Raw genomic sequence first — 26,867 nt, 5'->3', positions numbered from 1 at the left:
ATATTTCTTGTCAATTGTTGTGCATTCACTCACTCAAGTCCATATCCTCTTATTTACCATTAAGGATATAGATCATCTTTTCTATTATGATATATACTCAATCTAGTCAACTGCTGAATGAACTTAAAATTATTTTTCATCATATTTTGAACAAGTTATTACTGCAGGACAAATCTGTCTTATAGTTAAGATTCTGCAGTAACATTCTCTTTCTGTAACTGATTTTTCCACGTTACGCTGTATGATTTACACACATTCATATTTCTGGTAGGTTTCAATGCTAAAGTCGTAGTTTTAGCATTATATGGCAGCAGTGGCATTTGTCCAGGTCTATATTCATATTATTTTGCTACCATCAACGTATAGATCATATTGCCTCATGATTATGATTTTGGATCTGATGCTGATTTCTGATCTGATTTCCCCTAGTATGCCGAACTTTAATGCAGTTGCTTTGGTCGCTGGAAACAGGAAAATATAAAATTACTCAATATATAGTTTTGAATAATTGTAAAGTTGCATGTAATATAAGATGAAACAGATCCAGTACCACAAACCTGAATCAAAAGGAATCTCTGTAAGGAGAGGGCATGTTGATCTATAAAGTCGATTTAAATTTTAAAAAATGTTAACCTGTAATGAAAACGGAAAGGAAATAACAATAATTATTTTATACTAAAATGTAAGGTTTAATGAAACATTGCTAATTATAATTTTTCAATGAAACTTGAGAAAAACTATATTAATAGGCATTGATACTTGATATTAATACTTTTGTCACACTATAGATTAAATTAACCTTTTAACATAATAACGCATAACTTAATTAACAATCGTATAAGAATGAGAATAAGAATAAAAGGAGCAGAGAAAAGTGAAAATCTATAAAGATTATTTAATTATAAAATTATGTATTATTATGGAATATTCTTGAACCATGTGTGGGTTGTACCCTTTTGTCTCTATAAAATTAGTTAGTTCAATAAATTCCAAATGCGTCTTACAAATATAAATGAATTATTTAGAAAACATTTTATATTTATAGCTACAGCTAAATATGTTGTGCGTTAAAATATCTTTAAATAGCGTAATACTTTTAAAGATGCATGGTATCCTGAATTTTACACTTGAACGCTATTATATATAATTAATTTGGAAACGCTTAAACCTAACGGACGTCATAAAACCAGAGCAACAAACTGTAGATTGTACGGATTACACGATTCGATTTTTACGCTACGTGATATGACAATTTACTTTTAAACGATGGTAGACATTTATTTCTATTATATTATTAGACCTTGAAACAATTATTGCAGCTCTATATTACGCATTTTTGCCATGATTGATTTTTCAGTGCAATTTTGCTTAATTATTGTTTTTATGTATCTTTTAATTTAAAAATTTAGGAATTTTATTTTATTACATTTTTGATTGTTTTTATAAACTTGGTCAATCCATTTTTTATCAAAAATTAAGTACTTATTATGAAAGAATACCTATGATAATATTCTAATAAACTTTTTTAATGATTTTCAGACCGGCTATGTATTTATACTAAAATCAGGTAGCAGTGTTCTGTAAATGTACGTTGAAATGATATTTCAGCAGTTTCATTAAGTTTTTCATAGATTTACAACATAAATTATAAAAAAGTAACTTACAAAAGCTTGTTTATTTATTACAAATACAAATTGAAACTCGCCGTTTTATAAAATATTACATTCCTTAATATTAAATTTGTGAATTATATACAGCGTGATATATATTTGAGTAAACATTACTAATTTTGAGCCCAATAAGCATCATTTTCTGGAAGTGTAGCTTTTTGGTTTCAATTCCAACTACTAAGGGCACATAAAATATTGACAGAGGCATATGGAAAGAACATGTCAGGATATGTCCAGGTGTTTAGATGTGAAGTTAGAGGAGCTGCTGGATGAAGATAGTTGACAAAAAGCATGAAATTGCCCACTCACTAGGGATTACTCAAAAAGCGATTTCTCATCAATTAAAAAAAATGTTTAGGAATTTAGAGAAGTTAAGCGGCGGTTTCTCATGACAGTAACTGCCCCAACGACAGAAAATTATTTCCCTAATAAATATCTAATAGTTTTTGTGTAATAAAACTTTAAAATTTGAGAATTGAAAGCAGTTTCCATTTTGTCCTGATAATATGTTTATAAATTAGTCTATAGTTCACCTATACCTCACACGTTCTATACTAAGTTAATTATTTTAAATTTATTTATGACATTGTTACTAGTCGTTGCCGATTAACTTATAATTCGTCTTTGCATTAACTTAAACCTACATATCTGGAAAGACCCATCGGCCCTATCTTAATATTTAGTGTAATAACTTTTATGTATTAACACTGCTGTTTTTCTATGCAACCTCACTAGACCACACTGCTCAAGATCAAATGATTTGGTTCTTCTAAGCCTGCGCAGGACACTGGTGTTATCTAATAGTTGTATTAATTCGATATTGACAAGATAATGGACTCATGTTTCCTTGCTATTATCGCGATTATTGGCGTAAGTAATCAGTCCTGTTATATCTCGGTGCATCTACGGTACTTCCCAAAACTTTGTTCTGGAAAGCTTGTAACTGTATTTATATTAGTTTTCGCAGAAGATCCCCATAACTGAATTCCGTATGACCATATAGTTTTCAATACTTGCTTGTATAATAGCAATTTATTCTGGCCTGATAATTGTGATTTTCTTCCAATTGACCAATAAATTTTCTTATATTTTAACCCCAATTTTTTTCTTTTCTTTTTTACATGTTCATTCCAGCGAAATCTTGCATCAAGATTCATTCCGAGATACTTAAAGTTGTTGCTATACGAAATGATACCATTATTTATACTATTACTTATGCGGTCTGGTTATACGTGAACTGCACATGCACAGATTTTGCTTTCGTTAATTTTTATTTTCCAAGTTTAGGTGAATTATTTATATTGTCACTGGCCTGTTATAATTTTCGTGTGGCTTCTTCGCTATTGTCTCCGACAGCAATAATCCCAGTGTCATCAGCAAATGTAGCTACAATAATGTAATCACATGCGTGTTTTCTTTTTTTTGACACTAAATAGTATGGCTGTAATGTAAGATTTCAATTATTCAGTATATTATTTCGGTAATATTTTCTTTAGCTTATGAGTCGTCATGCTATCGAAAATTATATCTAAAACTATGACTTTGTGAATGAAACCATTTTAGTTCAAACTTTTGAGTATTTGAGTATTGTATGTATTTTTTTGAGTGCTGATCTAGATAATCTCATCCTTAATCAATAAAACCTGTTAAAATCAATTTAAATTCTACGTCTACCTCTATATATGAATGGCTTTAAATAGTAGAGGAGCATCAGTAACTCATGACTTTAGGAGAATATTTATCAAATATCGCAATCTTAATATAGACGTCATGGAATATTCATACAGAAAATATATTTCCTATGAAATTAATTGATAAATATCGTAGCCATTTCAGGTCAAGTTAATTAGTTAGGTTAACAATTACAATATGCAATAAATTTATCTTAATTACCACTAATGGTACATTGTTTCGTATTGATAAATGAAAATTACAATTTGTTGTGAAATATTTTAAAAAACAAATATAGTAATTTTAACTGGATTTAAGTAATTTAAAACAAAAATCAGAACAAAACTAACATATATCTGCCAAAATGATTAGGCTGCATAAGCACAACAAATCAAAATACAAAATAATTAATACCAAAAATTCTTTCTTCTTTTTAAGAACAATGTTGAATTATATTGCCATTGTAATGGTTAGATGTCAAAATGAAGCTGGCATGTTATGTCAGTTTCGATTAAATATGTCAAGAAAAGTTTTGTTGTATAATACAAACTTAGCAGCAACCACCAGTAATTTTCTTTATATACGTATGTCAAACTTTTAATAAACCTATAGTCATAGAATAATAGAGATGTAATTCAATATGGGACTCTGGCCCAAAGTTTTGCTTTACCCAACATCCAGAGGGCGCCATAATGGGCCATTCAAGCAATTTGATTTGTCAATTTAAATCTCCAATATAGGCACCTGTAAGAGACATATTTTACTGCGAATACATTTGATTGACCCATTAGTAATGTTTGGAACATGACAGCCTTGACGTCACGTTTAATTGACCAGTTAAATTTAAATAAAAAACTATTTTTTTTCTGAAATAAATTTATTAAATAAAATTCATTAAAATATAAATAAAAATAAAATATGTAAAAATAAATAAATATAAATATAATCTGTAAGAATAAATAAATATAAACATAATCTATAACAATAAATAAATATAAATATACGACGTGGCAAAATCGCCAAATAAAATAAAAGAGATAGCTCAAAGACTTAGACTGGCAGTATTTTCATTTCTTCCCCGGTTAGCATAGAATGTAAATATTTAGAGCCTTCGTGTTCATCCTCTTCACAACTTCCTAAAGGCCAATGAGATAAAAAAAATAAACTTATGTTGGGCGCTTCAAATGTCCAGGTCCATGGCTTCCAGGTCATCGTGCAGTTTTTCATTAGTTACATAGCGATAGGCACTGGTAATCAATCGAAGAACCTTGTTTTGACACCGTTGTATGACTAGTTGATTTGAATTTTTAGTGCAACCCCATATTTGCATCCCATAGGTCAAAATTGGCTTTATAATTGTATTATAGATCAACCTCTTTGATTTTAGATCAAGTTGAGAGTATCTTCCTACTAACCATTATAGTTGTTTTAATTTGGTTCTAATGTGTTTTGCTTTTTGTCTAACGTGATGCGTATTTGATATTTATATATATATATATATATATATATATATATATATATATATATATATATATATATATATGTATAAACTTCCCAAAAATTTCCTATTAAGTTAAATCTATGTCTATAGTTATTCTATTTTTTTGAATGACAATACTTAGTACGAGATATATTTTGTATATGCAACGGTGTTAATATGTTCGCGGACATAGACCTGTAAAATATTCCTTTACAATTCTATCAGAAGGAGCTCATCAGTAGATCTTACGAATACACTGGACACTGAAACAATTCGTACTTTATTTCACCGATTTTAGCGATTTAATATTTTCGTCTGTAAATCGGGAGTTTTTAGTCCAAAAGATTATAATAGTAATTTAACTGCCACATTCTAGCCTATTATTCAGCAATGACAACGAACTAGCTTCGAATATCCATTAGGCACCCAGTTGGTTGTATCTTTAAAATGTTCAAATTAAATTTAATTTAATCACGAAGTAAAATTAAAAATGAGATTGATAGCACTCCGTGAACTTGTGAACTTATTAAATAGTCTGATATATTACGTAAATTATTACATTTTATTATATTTGTTTGAAATCATCCTCAGCTCAATTTATGATTAAAATGAAACATTGGATTAGAAAAAGACAAATAACAAGACGATCTGAAACACATTAACCTAGAAACGGTCTACAGTAAGCAACAAAACTTTTATTTATCGTTTTATTATCGGCTATACTTATTAATAATATATATCTCGAACGTATAAATAAAAAATTAAATACGTCTTTTAGAAAGTCTCATAAAAAGTCAAAAAGAAATTAATGTAGGCTAATATTAATACTTTAGAAGTAGATTTGTCACTAATGATAATTTTGTTATGCAAATAAAATTAAACAGAAACACATTTGCATCTTTGGGTTCAGTTAATATGTATGGTTTGATTAATATATTGCTATAATAAAAACACTGTCGTTTGTTTCATTTTACTATTTATTATTGGCTGATAAAATTCTTTAATTTTAGGTCAAGTTGGGGGTAATACAGTAACCAAAACGTTTAAGTGTGATAAGTCAATAAGACGTTTAATTACGAATCTGATATGCAAAGCTTTTGTCTAACGTGATGTTTCCAATTTAATCTACCAACAAAATAAAAACTGAAGTATCTCGCTGATTTTGCTTGAGGAATTGTGTACCTCTCAAATAATATAGTTAGGTTTCTGTCTTTTCATCGGATCGCAAAAATGACTTGGGTATATGTTAAGCTGTAAATTCTATATAGCTCTTAACAGAGATGTCTTTTGCTATAACGACCGTGTCGTCGGCAAATGTTTCAAGTAATGTTTTGATATTACATCATTTATATAACAGGTCAATTGAAAAGTCACATAGATGGCGCTACTAGAATTAAATCCATGTTTTTTAGTTAGTCATAACCCTCAAAAGATGTGTGTATAAATTTGACAGCTGTCGGATCATTAATTTGTGAATTATAGCATTTTGAGTGAAGCAACTTTTGTTATTGTGACAAAACTTGATAAAAAGGATTTTGGCATGTTGATAAAATATTGCTTTTTGAAGGGAAAAAATAGAGTTGACGAAAAACATTGGCTTGATGCTGAGTTTCCGGATACTGTCCCAGGAAAATCAAGCATCAAAGATTGGTATGCTAAGTTTAGACGTAGTGAAATAACCACCGACGGTGAACGCAGTGGACGCCTAAAAGAGGTTGAAAATGAGAAATTATTTTAAATGACCGTAAATTGAAACTGAATGAAATAGCAGACACTCTAAAGATATCAACTGAACGTCTACATCATATCATTCACGAATATTTGGGTATGAGAAAGTTCCGTGCAAAGTGGGTGTCGCACGAGCTCACTTTTGACCAAAGACAACGACGAGTTGATGATTCAGAGTAGTGTTTGAAGTTAGTCAAGCTTAATAAACCCTAGTTTTTGCGTCGATTTGTGACAATGGATGAAACATGGCTCCATCATTTCACTCCAAAGTCCAATCGACAGTCATCCGAGTGGACTGCACACGATAAACTCGTTCCAAAGCGTGGGAAAATGCAACAGTCGGCTGGCAAGGTTATGGCGTCTGTATTTTGGGATGCGCATGGAATAATCTTCTTTGACTACCTTGAAAGAGGAAGGACACTAACAGCGATTGATACAATACATAACGTTATTGGTTTGAAGGACGAAATCGCCGAAAAACGGCCGCATTTGAAGAAAAAGAAAGTGCTGCTTCACGAAAACAATGCACCGTGTCAAAAATCCATGAATTATGTTGAATAAAAAAAAATTAATTTTGCCAAAAAAATGTTTTTTACTATTGTTGCAAATACAGGAATAATTGCAAAATACTGCCTTGTGGGACAATACAGCCAAAAATATGTTGAGAATATTCGATCATGCGAAATAATGTGTATTGATTCTTGTAAGACGCATTGTCTACTAAGAAAACTATTAAATGTGAGCACAAACTCAGGTTCTTGAGAAGAATAGCTTCAAATTAAAACAATTCACGGCGCTGAAATAAAAACTAGCAATACCTCCAAAAATTACTGAATGGAATTCATACCATTAAATAATATAACCATGGGTAATATATGGTATATCATAGTATTAATTTATCTAAAACATAAATAAATTGTAAATATATATAATTATAACACTAACTAAATTATTAATATATTCATAAATATATTTTAAAGCCATGGTTTAAAAATACATATAAACCACTTTGAACTCAAGATTTTATAATCGTGCTTGATATTTATTTTCGGTGATGCTTCAGAATCTCTCCTATAAATTAAAGTATTTGGATCTACTATTTTTAGTTTAAAAACAAGCGAAACATATACTATTACCACCAGTCATCAAGTATTATTGTTTTATTATTCGAAAATATTCTAAAAAAATGTGCTGTTGTAATAACATAAAAAAGTTTTTATTGCATCGAAGATGACCTTTATATTTCCACTTGCGTAAACATTTTTTTAGTTATTCAGAGCAAGTATAGTAGTAAATGTCAGTTTATTATCCACGCTTATTCAAGTTCGTTCATATATTAACCACAAAAAGTTATATTAGCCAGTATATTCGTATCTAGTTGTAGGAAGTGAAGAAGTGGTAAAAACTAATCTATTTTGATAATCCTACATGTAAAAACTACAGACTATCCATAGTAAAGTTCACATTTTACAGTTGTAGTGAGTGATCTAGATCGACACGTCATATCAGTCCCAAATCGTTTAATTTTTTTCTTTCGTATTTTTAGGGTTTAAATATATAGAGAAAGCTCACCCAATATTTGAAGTATATCGGTTCAGTACATTATGTCAATACTTTCGGAAAATAGTTTCGATTAAAACGCGTTTTGAGTTTTGTTTTTAGATGCAGCGTCACTAAAACCACTATATACCTCAAAAATAATTTATATTTAAAAAAATCCTCCTAAACGCGTTTTTTTTTAAAGTTCGGCTTTGAAAATATGAAGAATAAAGAAGAAAGACATAGACTATACTTTTCGAAATTCTAGACTAGAATATTCCCTTGCTTGCTTGGTTGGCGTAGTGGTTAAGGCGACAAAACAGTCCTGCTACTGTTACGATAGTCGCTAGTCCGAATCCTTGTGATGCATGGTTGTAAATATATGTCTTTGACCAACTGTTATTACCAATAGGATAAGAGTGAAAGATCCAACAAGGAAAATCATCCCAGTCCCACAAGTAACCACGTTGGGTAAGATCGGAAATCGGTTCTTTGAATGATCTCTAAGTTGGTTTCCCACTTTAAGCAACAAGTTCATTTCAGATAAGCCCTAGTTGGCCAAAAGGAGACTAAAAAATAATATATAACAAAAAAAGAGTAGTCCTTTAATTTTATTACATGTATTTGAAAACTAAACGATAAGTAATACAATTGAGATATCAGATATATAATATTTTACATTGTTATTAAAAATATAATTTCTAAAGTTATAGCAAGGTTTAATAATTAATTAATTATTTTCATTTATTTTTAGATAATGGACCTTGTTTGGGTTGGAGAGAATCTTACTCCAAACCATACCAATGGCTCACCTATAACGAAGCTTTGCTTAGAGCAAGAAATTTGGGTTCTGGATTAGTGCAAATTGGCCTTAAACCAGGGCCAAACACAATGATTGGTATATATGCAATCAACTGTCCAGAATGGATCCTAGTTGAACAAGCCGCATACTGTTACAGTATGGTCATAGTTCCATTGTATGACACATTGGGAGCCGATGCTTGCGCTTATATAACAAAACATGGTAAATACAAATTCAGAAGAATAGTTGAGTATTAATTAATACCTTAGCTAATATTAATTAATTTTCAGCTGAAATACAGGTTATTTTGGTAGAAGACGACGCGAAATGTAATTCGTTGTTAGAAAAGTCACCAAGGTGCTTAAAGAAGCTAATAGTGTTCAGGGAGATCAGACCAGCAACCAGACAAAGAGCGAAAAATATGGGTATTGAAATTTTAAAACTTCACGATGTTGAAGTTCTCGGTTCGAAATCGAACAATCCAGAAGTTGTAAGTATACCAAGAAATATACGTCATTTAAGTCATGCTATTAAGAGGTATTTCTATTTAAAAAAATGAGATGTATATTGTTAAAGATCATTTTATATTTGGATACAACAGTAATTAAACTTTACAAGTCAATAATAGAATGTGCCAAATTGTTTTATTTATATATTGGATCTTAATCTATCAGCTAAAAAGTTGCTGGTCTGACCTATAGGTGGTATCTTTAATAAAAATATACATGATATTTCAAAAATACCAATTTTCAGATGACATCCGTCTACATTTCATGACAGTTTATGTTAGGAATCACTTATGATTCGGGACGGGGCGGAATTAATAACACCACTTATGGCTTTGAGACAAAAGAGAAACTTTATTTACCTCTCTGGTCTGTTATAAAATTTTGAACTGCCTCGATACAAATTACAGCGCCCTCTACTAATTCTTCTTCTTCTTTTCTACACTGGCTCTTGTATCGATATAAATCATATATTTAACAGTTTATTAAATATGTATATATATTATTTTCACTAGAGAGAAAATGAGTTTCGCTTATGGATTATGTATTAACTTTTTGGTAAATCCCTTTCAAATAAAATATTAACATAGTAAATGTTATGGTAACCCCATCTTAGTGAAATTAACTATAGTTAACCAGTATATTTAGTTTAACTGTGACATACATTAATGACACTCATTTCTTCGAATGACCATACAGCTACTCAAAGATAGTCGAAATGAGCATAGATCGACAGTCATTTACCAAACGTAAATTTTAAATTATATATTATTTGGTCATTTGATCAATTTTCTTTTGACTAACGTTTAACGACAAAGTTTATTGACTAAGACTAGCTGATGACTAACAATCGCTATAGTTATATACAAGATTCCCTATGAGCGTAGAAAAAGGAAACTGGGGATGATAAATACATACATAAAAGACAATCATGAATATGTGATATATAGACACACAGCCCAGTCAATTTTGGATTAAGGTTTGATTGATATTGGCTACAATATTTAAATGGAGACAACCCAACAACTAACCCTAACTGACAGACTCTTGCTTAAATACCACAATCTAGCCGATATAACGACGAACAAAAAATGAATGTCGATACTCATATTTTTAACAACTCCAACAAATTTCTTCACTACAACCTTGCTTTTCCACACACAATTCACTTAATGGGGAGAAATCTCAAAACAAAAGTTCAATACACTTCTTTAAGAACCCTAGTTCTACGTATCGATTTTCTTCTGCTCCAGTCCTACTTTTCCACGCCAACTCCACTTGATTACCAGAAATTACCTTCGAAAACCCTAGATTTTTAATATCGATATTTTAATTTGTAACCGAAATGTTGATACTCTTATTTACAATTATCAATATTTTATTAAAGAAGATCGAAAAATATCGGCGAAAAATATCAATATACCGATATAGCGATTTTTGACATCCCCACCACAACCTCTGCTAAGAGAGATAGATTCACGCTATCAAAGCTTCCGTTCTGAAGATACAATCTGGAACCCCAATTATTGTAAATTAAAAAAAAATGAATGGGAGAGTTTGACAGAGAAGAGTTTTTAACTTTTGTAATTATAGTCAAATTATGATTTTACAATTAATTACACATCGAAATAAAAACAAAAGTACAGCGAATTAATACAAAAAAATAAAAGCCAATCGAAGCGACTATAAACACCAACCAATAAGTTAAAACATTTATATTTTAAGGTGTACATAATATTCTTCTTCAATACATCGGACACATTTCTCCCAAAGATACGCCCTGTATGTTATTGATTCAGAGAATACTTTTTAAACGTAGGTCTTACTAGATCCGGCTAAAAAGATTTAGCAAAGTAAAGTAAAATAGTCGTATTAGAAGTACAAATTGATTTGATCGGCCATTGTTCTCACACCGAAAAAAAAGTGATAATCAACACTGTGAAAACTATCGAGGTATAAATTTCTTATCATATCAATTGTCGGAGAAGCATTTATGAAGATCATTCAAATGAGACTTAAAATGAAAAATTATTAAATTTCTTCAGGCATCTTCGATGTTTCCCTTAGCTCAGTGCGAGTGCGAAATGATGCCAAATTTATTTGATATCTGAGTCGGTGTTCGCCAAGGAACTGTTTTCTGTCTCTCTGTTTTCAACATAGTAGTAGATGCTGTTATGTCAATTAAAAAAAAAAGAAACATGGCGTTTAGTAATGATATAAACTTGATGATTGGTGCGCTATATTCCCCGATACAGATGTTAAGACTTTTAAGCATTCTTTATGATATAGTTCTTACTACAGAGCTATGTGACTTGAAGACCAAAGTATTGGCAACTGACAGGTAGCCTGTTTTGCTTCTAAAATAGTACTTACGAAAGAGAGGAAATATAACAATTAACGCTAAATTCTGACTCTTTCGAACGCTTACCAATTATTCTCTATGACTGCGAGACTTGGACAATGTTACAGTGTGACATCTGTAAACTTGCTATCTTGCAAATATGATTCTTTAGGCAAATTATTTAGGTATGTTTCGCCGAGATTGTATTAGAAGTGAAATAATTCGTTTAAGAGGTGGCCATCAGTGCACAATTGAGAAACAAATTCAGTGCTTTAGATGGTTTGGACCTCTCTGTCTAATGAAAGGTGGACGAATTCTTCGAAGACTTATGCGGTGAATTCGATCTACTGGGTGGAAGGTTTTGAAAATTAGTTAAGATTGTCGAAAATAATCCGAAAGATAGGAAACTGACATTTCCGAGGACACGGAACTGCTGCGGCCAATGGTGAACTATTGCGGGATTTAGTGAAGAATAGTCGGTCTTGCAGCACCAAAAACAACATATTGGCTGTGAATATTATTGAAGACATACACCCCGAGCGTAAGCTATGCTTTTAGTTTAAAACAAAATGAATAATGAAATATTATTATTTAAGTCTTGCCCATCACTTTTGCTCCAAGGTAATACATTTCGAAAAAATACCTTCACCATTTTTGAGCATGTCATCGATCGAGAATTAGTAACCTGCCAAATCAGGCAGAATCTGTTGGAATAGTCTCACTTAAACTAATTTTTTGCTAAAAAAGAATAGTTAATGCATTAATTACGTATGATTTCGTTCCATTTCGGCACTTCGTACACTGTCGCCATCAATTGACTATTCTTAAACTTTTAAACCACCTTCTACAACTACGTATTTAGGTTATTTGGGATTACGGATATAATAAAACATAATAAAAAAATATGTATTGATGTAAAATATAAGACGAAATCGTTAGTATTTTCTGATTATGTAATTGGCAGATATCCAATCGTATTTTATTTTATACTAAACAGTTTCAATATAATCTATTGATGTCACACTCTTGTCAAATTATAGGCTTATTTATGCACAATTGGTACCTAAAACGATTGCAGAAACAACATTTTTTAGTTGTTAGGCCTGGAAGCTTTTAGCCTGTTCAATATTTTTCTTCTTAATACAATAATAGAGTAATACAAGAAATGCGATATTCTATAATTAAAATTCCTATTTTAGCCTCCAAAACCATCAGACTTGTGTACAATCTGTTACACAAGTGGGACCACAGGTCAACCCAAAGGAGTCATGTTGACTCATGAAAATGTAGTAGCCTCTATGAGTGCAGTTGTATTACAGTTCGGTGATCACAGGCTCAAAAGTGATGATGTTATGTTATCATTCCTGCCATTAGCTCACATGATGGAGAGATGTTGTGAGGTAAGTATCAAAATCTACACAAAGATATTTTTGTGACACGTACACAACATACATAATAATAACATTTTAGAGTGCTATGTACATGCAAGGTGGGGCAGTAGGATTTTATCTAGGAGACGTCAGAAGGTTATCTGATGACATGAAAGCTTTAAAGCCAACTGTAACACCAGCAGTGCCAAGATTACTTAATAGAATTTATGACAAAGTTCAATCAGAGTTAAGCAATAACTGCGTGAAAAGGACGTTATTCAATATGGCTCTTAGATCAAAGGAGAGCGAGATTAAAAGGTAATGGCTTTTATATTTTATTAACAATTATAAAACCTAAATTATTATAGGGGTATTGTAAGAAGAAATAGTATTTGGGACATGATAGTGTTCAGGAAAGTACAAGAAGGAATGGGCGGGAGACTGAGATTGATGCTGGTAGGATCCGCGCCTCTTGCCGACAGTGTTCTTACCTTCATTCGTTGTGCTATGGGATGTGTTGTGAGTATTTTACGTTATCTTATAATTAATTATCTAATATATCCAAATATATTTGGTGCTTGAATGTGTAGGAATCTTCAATTCTTGCTTGTATTGACTTAGTTTATCTAACGGGAGCAGCAAACAATGATTGATATAAACTTCCTTATTTAAGTGGTTAAAATTTACATGCGGTTGACGAGAGGATGGGCAAGATATTACGTTAGTGTGGAAATGGTACAAAGATAGGATGAACTACAAAAGAGAGAGATACGTTTATATTGGATCAACCAGATTGTCCAGCTAGTATCAATTGATTTTTTGCTGATGTTGCATCGAATTATAATACCTTTTTGGGTGCGACAGAGACCCTGGGATACTACTGGGACTGTCATCACCTACCACAAATGATGAGAGAGTAGAGCGTTTTATCTTTTAAGGTTTCAAGGAAGAACCTTACACCACTGAGTATATCAGCGAAGCTCTTCATGAATGGGGCGCCTAATTAAAATAACAGTTTTCTAGAATTAGAATTATTGAGTTTTGCAGTACCAATGGGACAAAGAACAATCTAGAGAATCTAAAAAGTTCGATGTCTGGAAGTTATTTGGCGAAAACTCCGCTCAAAGAAGAAAAAAGAAAAATAGGTACCATACGAATTGACTGCAAATTATTATTTCTATGTTTATCTGGAAAAAATGACGATCAGCCACCAAAATTGTGTGATTTGACCACATAAGTTGGAGATTAAAGAGTTAACATCGATTGATTGTAAATTATTGCCATAGACAGTCATGTAAGCTCCACAAAAAAGTCTGGTATGGTCAATTAGTACATCAAAAAATACATTTCGCTAAAGATGATTTCTCATCCAAAATTGGTATCATCACAAACACTCATTTTGATAATAAAGTTTTACCACTTGAACGCGTTCCTCAATCGTATACCTTGCCGTAGTAATTGGTCATCACTGCCTTAGTAGTAAACATTAGATTAAACAGCATAGGCGCGACAGGTTACCAACACTGATCTATCTTTATTGAAAATCCTATAGTTAACTTTATTATACAAACCAATAATTACATGAAATATTGTGAAAATAATAAGTTATTTCAATATATGTTCCTTTTAGGTTGTTGAAGGATACGGTCAAACTGAGTGTTGTGCCCCAGTAACCCTTACTATCCAAGGGGACCATGTTCCTGGTCATGTGGGACCTCCTTTAGCATGCTGTTGTATTAAATTGTGCGATGTTCCTGAAATGGAATATTGGTCCAAGAACAATCAAGGAGAAGTCTGTGTTAAAGGCACTAACGTATTCCAGGGTTATTTCAAGGATCCTGAGAAAACAGAAGAGGTTGTTGATGATCAAGGTTGGCATCATACCGGCGATATTGGAATGTGGATGCCCGTAAGTATTTTCATCAAGCTAAATTCCACCTCATCATTAATTCATTATGTTTTTAGAATGGTACCTTGAAGATCATTGATCGAAGGAAACACATATTCAAACTGTCTCAAGGAGAATACATTGTACCAGAAAAAATTGAAAATATTTACATCCGGTCGCAATATGTGGGGCAAGTGTTTGTCCACGGTGAATCTCTTAAAGTAAATAAAGAACAAACACAGAATATATACATTCTTATAAAACTTGATTCTTTTAGTCGTGCATTGTTGCTGTAGTGGTACCAGATGTTGATGTTATTAAATGTTGGGCTCAAGAAAATGGGATATCTGGAACTTTCAGCACTCTCTGTAATCATTCTGAAGTCAAACAATTAATTTTAGATGATATGCTAGCCAAAGGCAAAGAAGCTGGATTAAAATCTTTCGAACAGGTATATATTGCAAAAACAATAAATGAAAGATTTTTATATTTACCTTATTCAAGTTTAGTCGTAATTTGTTTTCAATAAGTAGTTATTAATATAATACAAATATTGATGTAATTATGTTTTTTAGGTGAAGGATATTTATTTACATCCAGATCTCTTCAGCGTTCAAAATGGTTTACTAACCCCTACACTTAAGAGTAAACGTCCCCAACTGAAAACTTATTTCAAACCACAATTGGATGACATGTACACTAGACTTACGTAAAATGTACATCCTCGACACCAATACACTATCATGTTAAATATTTGTTTAAATATAGTTGAAGCACACCCAATTTCTTGCCAACTTTTTTGATATACATTTTTTCCACATTGACCATTATTTAGTCAAACAAAACTAGCAGCATTGAAATGTTATATACCAAGTGCAGGTATATAATAATAAAGTCGCTTATATAATAATGGCTAAATTCTTATCAAATGGTCCAATAAATCAACTTTGATTATTATAAAAGCAATACAGATAGAATTTCCAATTATTATTCCTATTTTATAGATATGTTTAGTTTTCCTTTTCAAGGTATAGATTTATTCATAAAAAAATAACTAAGAAAATTCAATTTTGTCAATTGTTAAATTAATTAAATTTTCGTGTTTGCTTCTTTTATAAATAAAAATATAGATTAATTTAAACCAAAAATATATGTTATATTAAAAAACATTTTTATGGATCTCTCTAAATTTGTACTAATGTATATTTAAGAACCTATATGCACGAAGAGGCAAACACTTGAATATATCTACTAGTCACTAATATTCTTGAAATATGTAGTTTTTATTTAAAAAGACATAATTTGCTTTTGTATCCGTAAAATGTGAACAGATAACTATGCAACCCTAATTACAGAAGGTGCATATTTAAAACTGTTTATGTTTACTACTAACCAAGACATCGTATGAGAACAAATCTGGATATCTTAGAATTCAAATTCCTTTTTTATATTATAGGATTTATTTGCTTGGTTATGTTATATGCCACATTTTGTTTCAAATTATTGTTTTATGTAAGTAATATTTAATTTATTGCAATGTAAGTTTCAATATATTTCATTTAAAAACAAGTTTTTTTTATTCTCCAATCTTATGCACCACAATAATTTTTTATTACATCTTATATTATACATGCAATATTACTCTTAATTTATTATTATTGTTCTGTTGTACCTGCATTAATACTTAAGGAATACCATTTTTTGTTGCAATGTGGGATAAAGCTTTGAGTACCACGAACAGTTCAGCAGTCAATCTTGAACGCTGTTCAAGGGGTTTGAAACGGAATGCCTGCTTGTCATAGAATCAACAGTATATATGAGCTTGCCACCAATGTAAGAAAAGAGAACTTCCCATAATACTCACTTATACAATGATGGTTAAATTCAACCCTTGTTAATGATTATGAAAGCAATTCAGTCAGAGTAAGATAAACACAATGATCTCTCTTAAACAACATATGATTGATATTATAGACTTAAATGAGAGATTCAATTGAAGTAATTAGGGATAAGATGAGGTCAAAAGAAAGTCCCTATAAGAGGTAGGGTGAATGTAATACTGCACAAGCTAATTACCGGTGAAATTTTATAAAAACACCTATATTCTAATACAGCATTTTGAATAGCATCAATAGATTTGAAGTAGGTTGGAGCATCAGCGGTGAACAGGAGGGAGCTATAGTCTAGCTTGGGAAGGATTATTAAAATTCACACCTATACTATCATATTGAAAGTTTTCTCTGAAAACCATTTTTAGATGCTTTAAGCCTACTAATAGTGAATAATATTACCTAATTTTTTTTAGATGCCAAAAATATATATAATGGCGTTTAATACTTTTGATCATAATGTTATAAAATGTCTTATTAACTTAGGTTTTAGGTATCAAATGATTTGAAATAAAAAACAAAAGATTATACATACTTAAATTTTATTATGTAAATTATTTTTTCTTAGAAGCCTGTTGTGCTTTGAGGACTTTCACAACTATTTTTTGTTCTTCGATAAGGAAAGCACGAACAATCTTTTCCTTAACACATTTGTGGCACAAGACACCACCATAAGCTCTCTTAACAGTCTTCTTTCTTCTGCACAAACGGGATCTTTCTAGTGGCCTGGCAGGTTGAATACCTCTCAGCTTATCTTTACATTGACCACATCTGGGGACCTTCTTGGGTTTTTTTAGATACTGGTATACTAATTTTCCACCAGGTGTACGCACACTAAAATAAAATAAGATTAGAATATTGCTGGAAACAATGCCTACTTGTGTAATGAATTATTAAATGTTCAGATAATATAACGAACGAAAATTGTGTCGTCACTGGTGTTCTCTTAAGAATACTCAGGACTCTAGCCAAAAAATCATCATATAAATTAATATTTCTCTCAAATATAACCTTATATTATTATTGTTGATACAAAAAAACGACTTAATTTTAGATATTAAAATAGGAAATTGAAATAAGATATATTGGTACTAAAAATACATATACACAAAATATACTTACATGCGCCTTTTGTTACTTTTTGTATTATACGACAATCGTCGTCTAAATACAAGTCGCTGGACCATTTTGACCTAAAATAAAAGAAAACCACTATTTTAAAATTAAAAATAGATTGGCCAATACGGAAGGAAATACAGAGGAATTATCTTTTGATAAAAATAACTTATATATGTGCTACATTAATGAAGATGATTGAAGATTTAAAATACAACAAACCAACCTGGTCAAGGAAAACTGTAGAAGAAGGTATTTGACAATCTTGACATGTGACAACAGACTGTTTTAGCCTAGTTGCCAAATTTATCGATTATGTTTCATACCAAAAAGTGCTTTATTTACTTCTATATTATTTACTTATGAGCTAAATATATTTTTACAAATAAGTTTTTCGCTTATATTGAGCCAATAAATTAATGTTTTTTTAATCAGATTTGATTAGGTTGGTATAGTAATAGAATTGGGTGCAGTTGTAAAAATGGTAATTGTGTGATTAGGAAATAAAATGGTTTCACTTTTCGAAAATTATGAGCAGCAATATTCAGCCTTAACAGCAGATATAACTGCTCAAATAGGCTCGTTAACTGCATCTGGATCAAGTAAGATAATTTTTACTATTGTTTTGTTCGAAAATGTTTGTGTTTTGTCTTTAGGCATAGTTGCAATGTTGACAGTGACTTGTTTTTGTCGTAGAAGATCGTCGCCAGCTTATATCAAATATCGAAAAACATGTCGAGGAAGCTCAAGAATTGGTATGTAAAATTATGTGTTTTATCCATTTATGTGTTATGTTGTTTCTATGTTAGCTCGAGCAAATGGACTTGGAGGTTAGGGAAGTTGAATCATCTAAAAAGCAGAGGTGTAAGACAAAGGTGGATTGTTATCGAGCTGAATTAAAACGACTTACACTAGAATATATCAAAGCACGTGCAGTTAAACAGGAAGCTTTATATGATAGTGCTGAAGATATTGATGTAAGAATATCTATTGATCAAAAACAATGTTTACTAGATAATTCAGAAACATTGGAAAGAGCAGGACGAAAATTAAATGATGGTTATAGGGTTATAGTGGAAACTGAAGAAATTGGCAATCAGGTTTTAAAAAATTTAGCTGAACAAAGAGAAACAATACAAAGATCAAGAAATAGAGTAAGGAAGGTGATTTAAATGTTTGCATATTTGTTACAATTTGATCCTTATTTTAGCTAAGAGAGACAGATGAAGATTTAAATAGATCATCTAGAACACTCAATGGCATGATAATGCGTATAATGCAGCAGAAAGTTATTTTATACCTGGTGGGAATTTGCTTTATTGTTCTTGTATGTTTTGGTGTTTATTTATCATTCAAAAAATAAGTCTATTTTTTGAATTCTTCTACCTCTGCCATAATAACTTCACAAGCAAATAATTTTTATGTTGGTCTTATAGCTTTATAGTTTTAATATGTTACAAAAGTCACTTTATACACACATTCCTTGTATTTATTTCTATGTTTAATAGTTATTAATTATGTAGTGTACATAAGAATTAAATAAAATGTTAATATAGAATAATACTGTTTTATTAATTTTCATTTTAAAAGGCAAACAATATTTTATTGAATAAGACATGTGATATAATTGGTTTTTTATTATTTGATTTAAGTATTGATGAAGGCGCTGTGTTATAAAAGTTTTTACATAAATATATAACAAGTTTTGAACAGGTTTTGAGAGATGGCGCTTTTATTGTAGAAATCTGTATGTTTCTAGCCATATTTTTCGATGGCAGCTAAACCGGATGTGTTGTGATTTTTTAATAAAAAGTGAGTGAATATTTTTGTTTAAAAATGACTGAGGTGTTAGAAAATAGTGTGCAGAATATTGTTTTCCTAAATCAGTCCGTAACAGCTGGATTAATACAAGCAGGTAGGTAAAAAATGTATTTTACCTAACCGAATGCGTCATCGACTATTCCTTTTGACAGATTAGTTAATGTTTATTTATCCTCGTTTTAAATAGATAGCCCTTTAATAACCTGACGATCTAGAAAAACATTTTAGACTTGTGAACCTTTACCTACAGAATGAAAGTGCAACAATGATGTAATTTCTTGAATTTGTTGTGGGTTTCCTGAAATGTCAAAATGTAGTCAGCTGATTGATGTAGATTTGTTTTCTTTTGATTTTTTCTGACACATTCTATGTGGATAATTTAATAAGTCATAGTTATCTTAATTTAGCTATTTATTATTTTGCTTCTATTTTGTGTGGTTATTTTTTTTTATGGAAAAGACCCATTGACATATTTGGTAGTATCAAGGTCATTCCAGTAAGTTCATTTGACCAAGCTGACCTATCTCTATTCTACATTTTTATACAAATTTACTGTTACAAATACTTTCATTCTATTCTTTTCCTATTTTAAAAAAACGTTGTTATTTTTGCCTGGTCGAAATAAATATTTAATGTCTATATTATATGTTTGAGCATATAGTATATTATAATATTATTCCCTTAATGTGAATAATCTTATATAATATATAACAGTATAAAGTATTAGTTTTTTTGTGGATTACACATTTTATATATTTTCATGGTTTCTGGGATTCATTAGTTGGTGGCCACAAAATATTATAAATAAATTATTAAGCTAAATAGATAAGATTTCCTGTTTCATGAATGTTATTTTTCGGCATCTTTTGATCCAGTCTCAATTATTAAAAATTTTTTAGCCTAATGTTAGTTATCAGACTTTTTCAAGTTCTTTTATTTTAGTTATTGCGTTGTATTTCATGCTATTTTCAAATATGCTACCATCTGGTTTATTTCTGTAACGTTAACGTAGTATATAAACATAATATGCTTTTATTAAGTACACAATTATTAACCAAATTTAGAGGAAATTAATTAAAATGTATTATTGAAATTAAAGATTATGATTTTATTTTTATAATTAGAACATATCAATTAATAATATATTTTTATATTAGTAATATTAAGTTAAAATTGAGAAAGCAGTTTTTAAAAATAATTGATTTCTTATTTGATTTAACAGTGTTGGATGTTATCTTTTCCACGCTGTTACTTATTCAAAATAACCTATTAAATTATTTTCAATTAAATGTTATTCTATATGTTCAATAATCAGTTTTTGTTATTATATTTATTTGAAATAAAGTTACATTAGTCATTAAAATCTTAAGCGCCTAAAAACTTATTATTATTATTAGTTGATTAACTAAGACCTGTTTAACAGTTTAAAATCAGAATGTCACGTGATTTTAGGTCGAATAAACCCAAAATTGAGAAACTCTTTAGTTCCGAAAAACCATGGACGTAGCAACAAAATTAACATATCTAGAATCATCAGTTTATGCTCTACATTTGGTGATCACCAATCGTTTGTCCAGAAATTAAGACCCAATAGACGATCATCAGTGGGGTTTATCAACGATCTATATATATATATCCAGAGAAGAATGAAAAAGACTCTTTGGATTATGATTCTCACAACTGTGTTCAGTAAAAATGATTTATCAAATAGTAATGTCATTTATGAATTATGAGGAAATTTATAATTGACGTGATTATTTATAATTTATAGATATTGTGTAAATTATGATTGATTGAATGTGACTTTTTGAAGCCCTGGGATTGAAACCTTATACGCTTACGATACAAGTCGTGAACAACTTTGAACAAGCTTTCATTCATAAAAGGTTGCAATACGAAGGTTGCTATTTATATTTTGAGCCGAATAATGAAAAGGCAAGATGTTATTAGTGAAATTGGCTTTATGATTTTTCGAAGTATTCGAATTAAGAAGTAAACAACAAAACCAATCTTTACTTTTTTTAAAACAGTTTTTCCAGTCCGATTGAGGTGCTTCTAAAACATAATTTTTGAATTGAATGAAGATATTGGTCACGCAATTTATTCTTGATATGCTGGGTTTGCTCATCAATTCGACTTTTGCGACAGTCAAATAGGTGATTGACCCTATGTGTGAGAGTTGCGTTTGTTACCTCTTCTTTTTTTCCTTCTTAGTCTTTTAAGACTTATACAATTGATTGATCTAATGATTTTTCGACTCATACGCATAGATTCAAGATTTTTCATCTGTGTAGATGTTATGCACCCTTTTTGATGAATCACGATTATATTTTTTGACCATTTTATGCAGCAATTGGCACCAAGATATTTTGAGGTTTTGTCAAATTATGCGGAAGCCAATGTGAACAAATCTTTTCCGCAGTTAAATGTTTATTAAATATCTTATCGATGCTCGTCATACTAATGCCCAAAGATGACTCAATCTGGATAAAATCTCGATTAAATTCATTCTACCATCGTTATCACAATGTCCAAGGATGGGGGCTTTATCACCAAAAGTTTTGTTAAAAAAATGGTTTTTAGAACAGAAATCGGCAGTAAGATCAAAGAGCGCTTGGATGCTATATATGGTGACTCTTTGCCTTTGATAGTGACCGTCAAAAATTGGTTTAACGGCTTTCAATGTGGCCACACGTCGGCTTTAATGAGCCACGCCTAGGTGCCTCCAAAATGGTTACCGCGGAGAATAACATGACAAAAACCCACGATTGGTAGACCACCGAATGAAGGTGCGCGAGATAGCCGAGATAGTAGGCACCTGAAGAGACTACGTGGGTCATATCCTGCATGGGATTTTGGACATGAAAAAGTTGTTGGCGCTATGGGTGTCGCGTTTGCTCACTCCGGACAACAAGCGCAACTTTGAGATCACTTCAGAGCAGTGTTTGATGCTGTTTAAGCGCAATCCGAAGGATTTTCTGTGTCGGCTTAAGGAAGTTTTCCATTTCTCCAAACTTTTTGTTTTTTTAGTGGTGTTAAGTATCTATTGGACTATGGTATATTTTAAAAAATTCAATGCGAGTGCGGTTGTAGAGAAAACCAATTCTGTCATTGGCGTTCACTTAAGCCTCACAACCATAAACATCACACAATTTTTACCTGCACTGCATTTTTTCTTTCCGAAAGTAAAAAAGCAAAAGATTATAAAAATGGCTTTCTGGATTTCCATTTCTAAAGCGCAGTAACTTAATAGATTAAGAATGTTCTCTGTGTACCTTTGAAACGTATTCTAGTATGGATTCATTAGAAATTATTAATACTAATAATTTGTATTGTATTACTTTATGCTATTTGCAGGTATAATATTTTAAAACCATATATCAGGAAACAGTTGAAATTATTTCCATACAACTTTATATATTGTTGAACTGAATTTTTAAAAATATAAATTTATGAAATGTGATACTAGATATAGTGTAAAGGCCGAATGTTTTCAAAAATAAATAATCATACTTTATATGTAACATAAAAAAAACACGCAATGTAGATTCACATATATAGGTCGTTCTTTCGCGTAACTGGTGGGTGGTGTTGCAGGCCAAACAAACATTTGCTACTTTTACTCGAGATAGTAATTATTTATTCAGCAATAATTATCACGTTGTAACAAACATCAATGGAAAGATTTAATGTCTAATGCAATAACCGCTTTTATTGGCTGCAATATTTCTCTGTCGATTCTTAACGGTACAGAACTGATTGGATTATCATAATTTACGAGGGCTGTTTTGAAAGTCTTCTTGACCGGCTGGTTGTTGAGCTCATTTCAATGGTACAATAAATGTAAATCGGTCAGTCGTAATTGGCACCTTGCCAATTTATTATATCAATCAGTGTAGCGTTTATAATGTACAGAACATTTATACTCCATGTTTAGTATAACTCTTTATTACAAAGTTAATTGGTTTTGCTTTCACTTTCTTCATTGGCTTACATATTTTTATAAGTTCTCACCTAATCTGCTTTTAAATATTAAATTTTAGATATGTTAAAGGTCCTGAAGTAAGAATCGGGCGGGTTTTGGATTTGCATTGAACTCAAAACACTTTTATTAGCAATAGAAACATGGATTGTAACGTAACATGTAACACTACTTTGGATCATATGCTTTTGTAACTCTATTAATATCAAAATTCTATCGTTAAATATTGCGTTTTATTATTTATTATTGTGTTACAAAGCAGCACGTTAGAAAAAAAAACAGAGCAGATCAGACTCTACCTTTGACCTAAAAACAAAGATATTTGTTTATTAGCCTATTAATAGCTTATTAATAGCTATTAATAGCATATGAATCCATTAGAAGTTATGGGGTTCAAGTATGCCAAAACAAAGTTCTTCGATTAATTACCAATGCTTGTCACTATGTTGCTATGGAAGAACTACGCGATGACATCGAAATCAAATGGATTTACTAAAAGTTATCTAAAAGTTTGCGTTATAACATGAAGTAAGTTTACTAGATCACAGCAATGTAGAAACAACATGGCTACTGGATATCAGACAGGAAGTCAGAATATTGGACCGAACCGAATCATATGAACTTGAATAATGTCTAAGTGTTTAATCGTAACTTTAGTTTAAGTAGTCTAATTTAATTTTAATCTGGGAAATACATACTGATGTATACTGATATTTAATCCACACTTGTCTTGCTTATATATTGATGCAAGTACAATTGAGCAATGGTAATAAATTCATGTAATATTAAGTATATCTAATGTATAGTTTATCCAATAAAACAGCCGACTCATGTCATCAAAATTTATGACGTCAGCACGTTGCAGTTTTGCCGCATCAACTTTGACCTTTGGTTTGCAACGTTTGCTGGTTTATAACCTCTAATTAAAATCACTAATGCTTCGAAATATTTTATAGATATTTAACAATAGGAGGGTCGACTTGTACCAACAAAAATCTAATTTTATAGACTGATTCGGTTACATGTTCTGACGCATCAGACAACATTCTGTCTCTTTTTAACTAGGAGACTTTAGTTAGTAATATAAGAAGAAAAATAATCCGCCACTAGTTTAAAAGAAATTTTATATTTTTCACAAACTGAATTTGGCAATATATTGGATGCACGGCATCTATGACGCGAATTGGCTGTTTTATTGGAATATGTTGTTTTGTTGTATGTTATCCAACAATGTATAATATAAATGGGATAAGGTGTACAGTCACTTTTGTGGAGGCAACTGATATATATGCATGTTAAAGTGCTATGAGCATTTCACTAAAATATAAACAACATATTTTCTTTGTGCTCATGACAATTGTTGTATGAACAAAATACGATTTATGGGAAGCGCTGCTTTTTTGTTTCAACTAGAAGAAATTGCAGCTGATGGACATTGATTGCTCTGTTTCATCAACAAAAATATGTGACGACTAAGTACGGCATATTAAAGTTACGGTTATGACACCGGTAACAAATATTACCAAGGATTGTTTTAAGCCAATTTTGATTGTGAGTTGGGGATAAATATTTAAGTCAAACTTAAGAGACCTCGGAAGTGACTCAATAAGTGATTTAAAATGCTATGTATCACTTCTGTGGTCGATGACTCGTTTCAAGTCGGCGGAGCCGCACTTTTTGAGCCGCCTTGGTAGCGCAGTTGTTAAGACAAGACGGTCTTCCTACTGCCTCGATAGTTCCGGTTTCGAATGCTACAAGGCATGGATGTTTATGATTGTAAATGCTCTCTGTTGAAAAAAAATTGTTTTGAAATATTTTTTATTTATATATACTTTTATTTTTTTGAAAGAATATCAAAAAAAATCGACGAGAAATATCTTTAAAAAAATATGGATGTATCATAATTTCCATTAACATGGGGCGTCCCTACCGCAGTTCGCAGTATTTTAGACTAGATAATTTCTTTGTTATGTATTGGAATCTAAATAAATCTACGGGAACGAGCGAAAGATATATGGTGTATTCTTAGAGTCCAATAAGTATAGAAAATAGAAAATTTTGGAAAAGTGGCAATTTATTTCTCAATATAGTCTCCTTTCAGCTCGATTTACTTAACCCAGCATTGCTCCAAATTCTTTAACCCGTCCGAAAAATACATTTTCTCGAGGTCTGCAATGCACTCATCGAATCTTTATTCGACTCGAATTCCTACCCGGAGAGTGACTTTTTTAAGTTCAGAACCAAAAAGTAATCGTACGGAATCAAATCTGGAGAATACGGTGGATGGGGAAGTAGTTCATAGCCCAATTCCGACAATTTAGCCGTGTCGAGTGTGGAGGTGTGAGCCAGTGCGTTATTATAGTGGAAGAGAACTTTTACCAAATCAGATTGAGTTCAGCGTCGAATCGGCCCAATCATTCAGCACGGCACAGTTCTGTGACTCTTTTGCCATTTTCCAGGTAGTCGATATACATCACATTTTGTGGATCCCAGAAAATAGTGCCGATCCTTCTGGCAGATACGACAGACTTCACAGCAATCGTAGTCTCTGGTGTGTATCAGTGGCGTCATGTTTCGTCGATGGTCACTAAACGGCACAGACCCTTCTTCGGATTGCGCTTAAACAGCATCAAACACTGCTCTGAAGTGGTTTCACGTTTGTGCTTGCTGTCCGAAATGAGCAAACATGACCGACAACTTTCTCATGCCCAAAATTTCATGCAGGATATGATCCAGTTGGTCTTTGAGATACTGTTAGTACTGTCAATACCTGCCATCTCAGCTACCTCGCGCACCTACAAAAGGCGGACCTGCCAAGAAGAAATCGTAGATTCTTGTCATGTTATCTTCCGTAGTAGCCGTTTTTGGGTGACCTGGTCGTGATTAATCAAAAACCGGCGTGTGACCAGGTTTGAACTCGCTAAACCAATTTTTGATAGTCGCCATCGGAGGAGAAGAGTTACATCCATGCGCTCTTTCATTTCGCTGAGCTCTTTCCCTTCCAAAAACAAGAATCGAATCACTTGTTCTTTTTCCATTTGCTAAAATTCGCGGACATGTCCGC

At 31.4% G+C, this 26,867-nt stretch overlaps 3 protein-coding genes across 15 annotated transcripts in view; 2 read left to right on the top strand and 1 right to left on the bottom strand.

Annotated features, from left to right (window-relative positions):
• Nucleotides 1-16,561, top strand: part of LOC143198892 (long-chain-fatty-acid--CoA ligase 6) — a 127,112-nt gene extending 110,551 nt beyond the window's left edge. For all 12 annotated transcript variants that reach the window (XM_076408512.1, XM_076408520.1, XM_076408548.1 and 9 more), the window contains exons 4-12: nucleotides 8,843-9,112; nucleotides 9,181-9,380; nucleotides 12,937-13,137; nucleotides 13,208-13,425; nucleotides 13,476-13,626; nucleotides 14,738-15,016; nucleotides 15,073-15,216; nucleotides 15,273-15,446; nucleotides 15,571-16,561. In XM_076408512.1, the coding sequence (XP_076264627.1) occupies nucleotides 8,843-9,112; nucleotides 9,181-9,380; nucleotides 12,937-13,137; nucleotides 13,208-13,425; nucleotides 13,476-13,626; nucleotides 14,738-15,016; nucleotides 15,073-15,216; nucleotides 15,273-15,446; nucleotides 15,571-15,708 (1,775 nt within the window). In that variant the 3' untranslated portion in view covers nucleotides 15,709-16,561. The remainder of the gene's footprint in view (nucleotides 1-8,842; nucleotides 9,113-9,180; nucleotides 9,381-12,936; nucleotides 13,138-13,207; nucleotides 13,426-13,475; nucleotides 13,627-14,737; nucleotides 15,017-15,072; nucleotides 15,217-15,272; nucleotides 15,447-15,570) is intronic.
• An 848-nt stretch (nucleotides 16,562-17,409) lies between these two features.
• LOC143198959 (large ribosomal subunit protein eL34) lies at nucleotides 17,410-18,307 on the bottom strand. Of its 2 annotated transcripts, none has more exons than XM_076408628.1 (3): nucleotides 18,227-18,307; nucleotides 18,007-18,077; nucleotides 17,410-17,718 (listed from the first exon to the last, which is right to left on the bottom strand). In XM_076408628.1, exons 2-3 carry the CDS (start codon nucleotides 18,069-18,071, stop codon nucleotides 17,439-17,441), a joined length of 345 nt encoding a protein of 114 aa, XP_076264743.1. In that variant the 5' UTR covers nucleotides 18,072-18,077; nucleotides 18,227-18,307; the 3' UTR covers nucleotides 17,410-17,438. The 2 variants fall into 2 exon arrangements, with proteins under 2 accessions (XP_076264743.1, XP_076264755.1); XM_076408640.1 differs by having other exon boundaries at nucleotides 18,142-18,236.
• A 15-nt stretch (nucleotides 18,308-18,322) lies between these two features.
• Nucleotides 18,323-19,558, top strand: Vti1a (Vesicle transport through interaction with t-SNAREs 1a). The gene is made up of 4 exons (XM_076408616.1): nucleotides 18,323-18,602; nucleotides 18,697-18,755; nucleotides 18,810-19,154; nucleotides 19,211-19,558. The coding sequence occupies exons 1-4, from the start codon at nucleotides 18,509-18,511 to the stop codon at nucleotides 19,361-19,363; spliced, it is 651 nt and encodes a 216-aa protein (XP_076264731.1). The 5' UTR covers nucleotides 18,323-18,508; the 3' UTR covers nucleotides 19,364-19,558.
• The last annotated feature ends 7,309 nt before the right edge of the window (nucleotides 19,559-26,867 follow it).

The sequence above is a fragment of the Rhynchophorus ferrugineus genome, unplaced genomic scaffold, assembly GCF_030347505.1.
Source record: "Rhynchophorus ferrugineus isolate W39M unplaced genomic scaffold, kcgeb_rfMv2 rfM1, whole genome shotgun sequence".
Classification (NCBI taxonomy): Eukaryota; Metazoa; Arthropoda; class Insecta; order Coleoptera; family Curculionidae; genus Rhynchophorus; species Rhynchophorus ferrugineus.
Note: the sequence above shows the minus strand (reverse complement) of the source record. Positions and strands in the feature narration are given on the sequence as shown.

Excerpts from the sequence above, each read along its gene's own strand:
- LOC143198959 (XM_076408628.1), bottom strand. The coding sequence starts at position 18,071 with ATGGTCCAGCGACTTGTATTTAGACGACGATTGTCGTATAATACAAAA. Across the intron at positions 17,719-18,006 it reads AAAAGTAACAAAAGGCGCAT|TGTGCGTACACCTGGTGGAA; the intron begins GTAAGTATATTT and ends ATTTTATTTTAG.
- Vti1a (XM_076408616.1), top strand. The coding sequence starts at position 18,509 with ATGGTTTCACTTTTCGAAAATTATGAGCAGCAATATTCAGCCTTAACA. Across the intron at positions 18,603-18,696 it reads GTTAACTGCATCTGGATCAA|AAGATCGTCGCCAGCTTATA; the intron begins GTAAGATAATTT and ends TTTTTGTCGTAG. Across the intron at positions 19,155-19,210 it reads TACAAAGATCAAGAAATAGA|CTAAGAGAGACAGATGAAGA; the intron begins GTAAGGAAGGTG and ends TCCTTATTTTAG.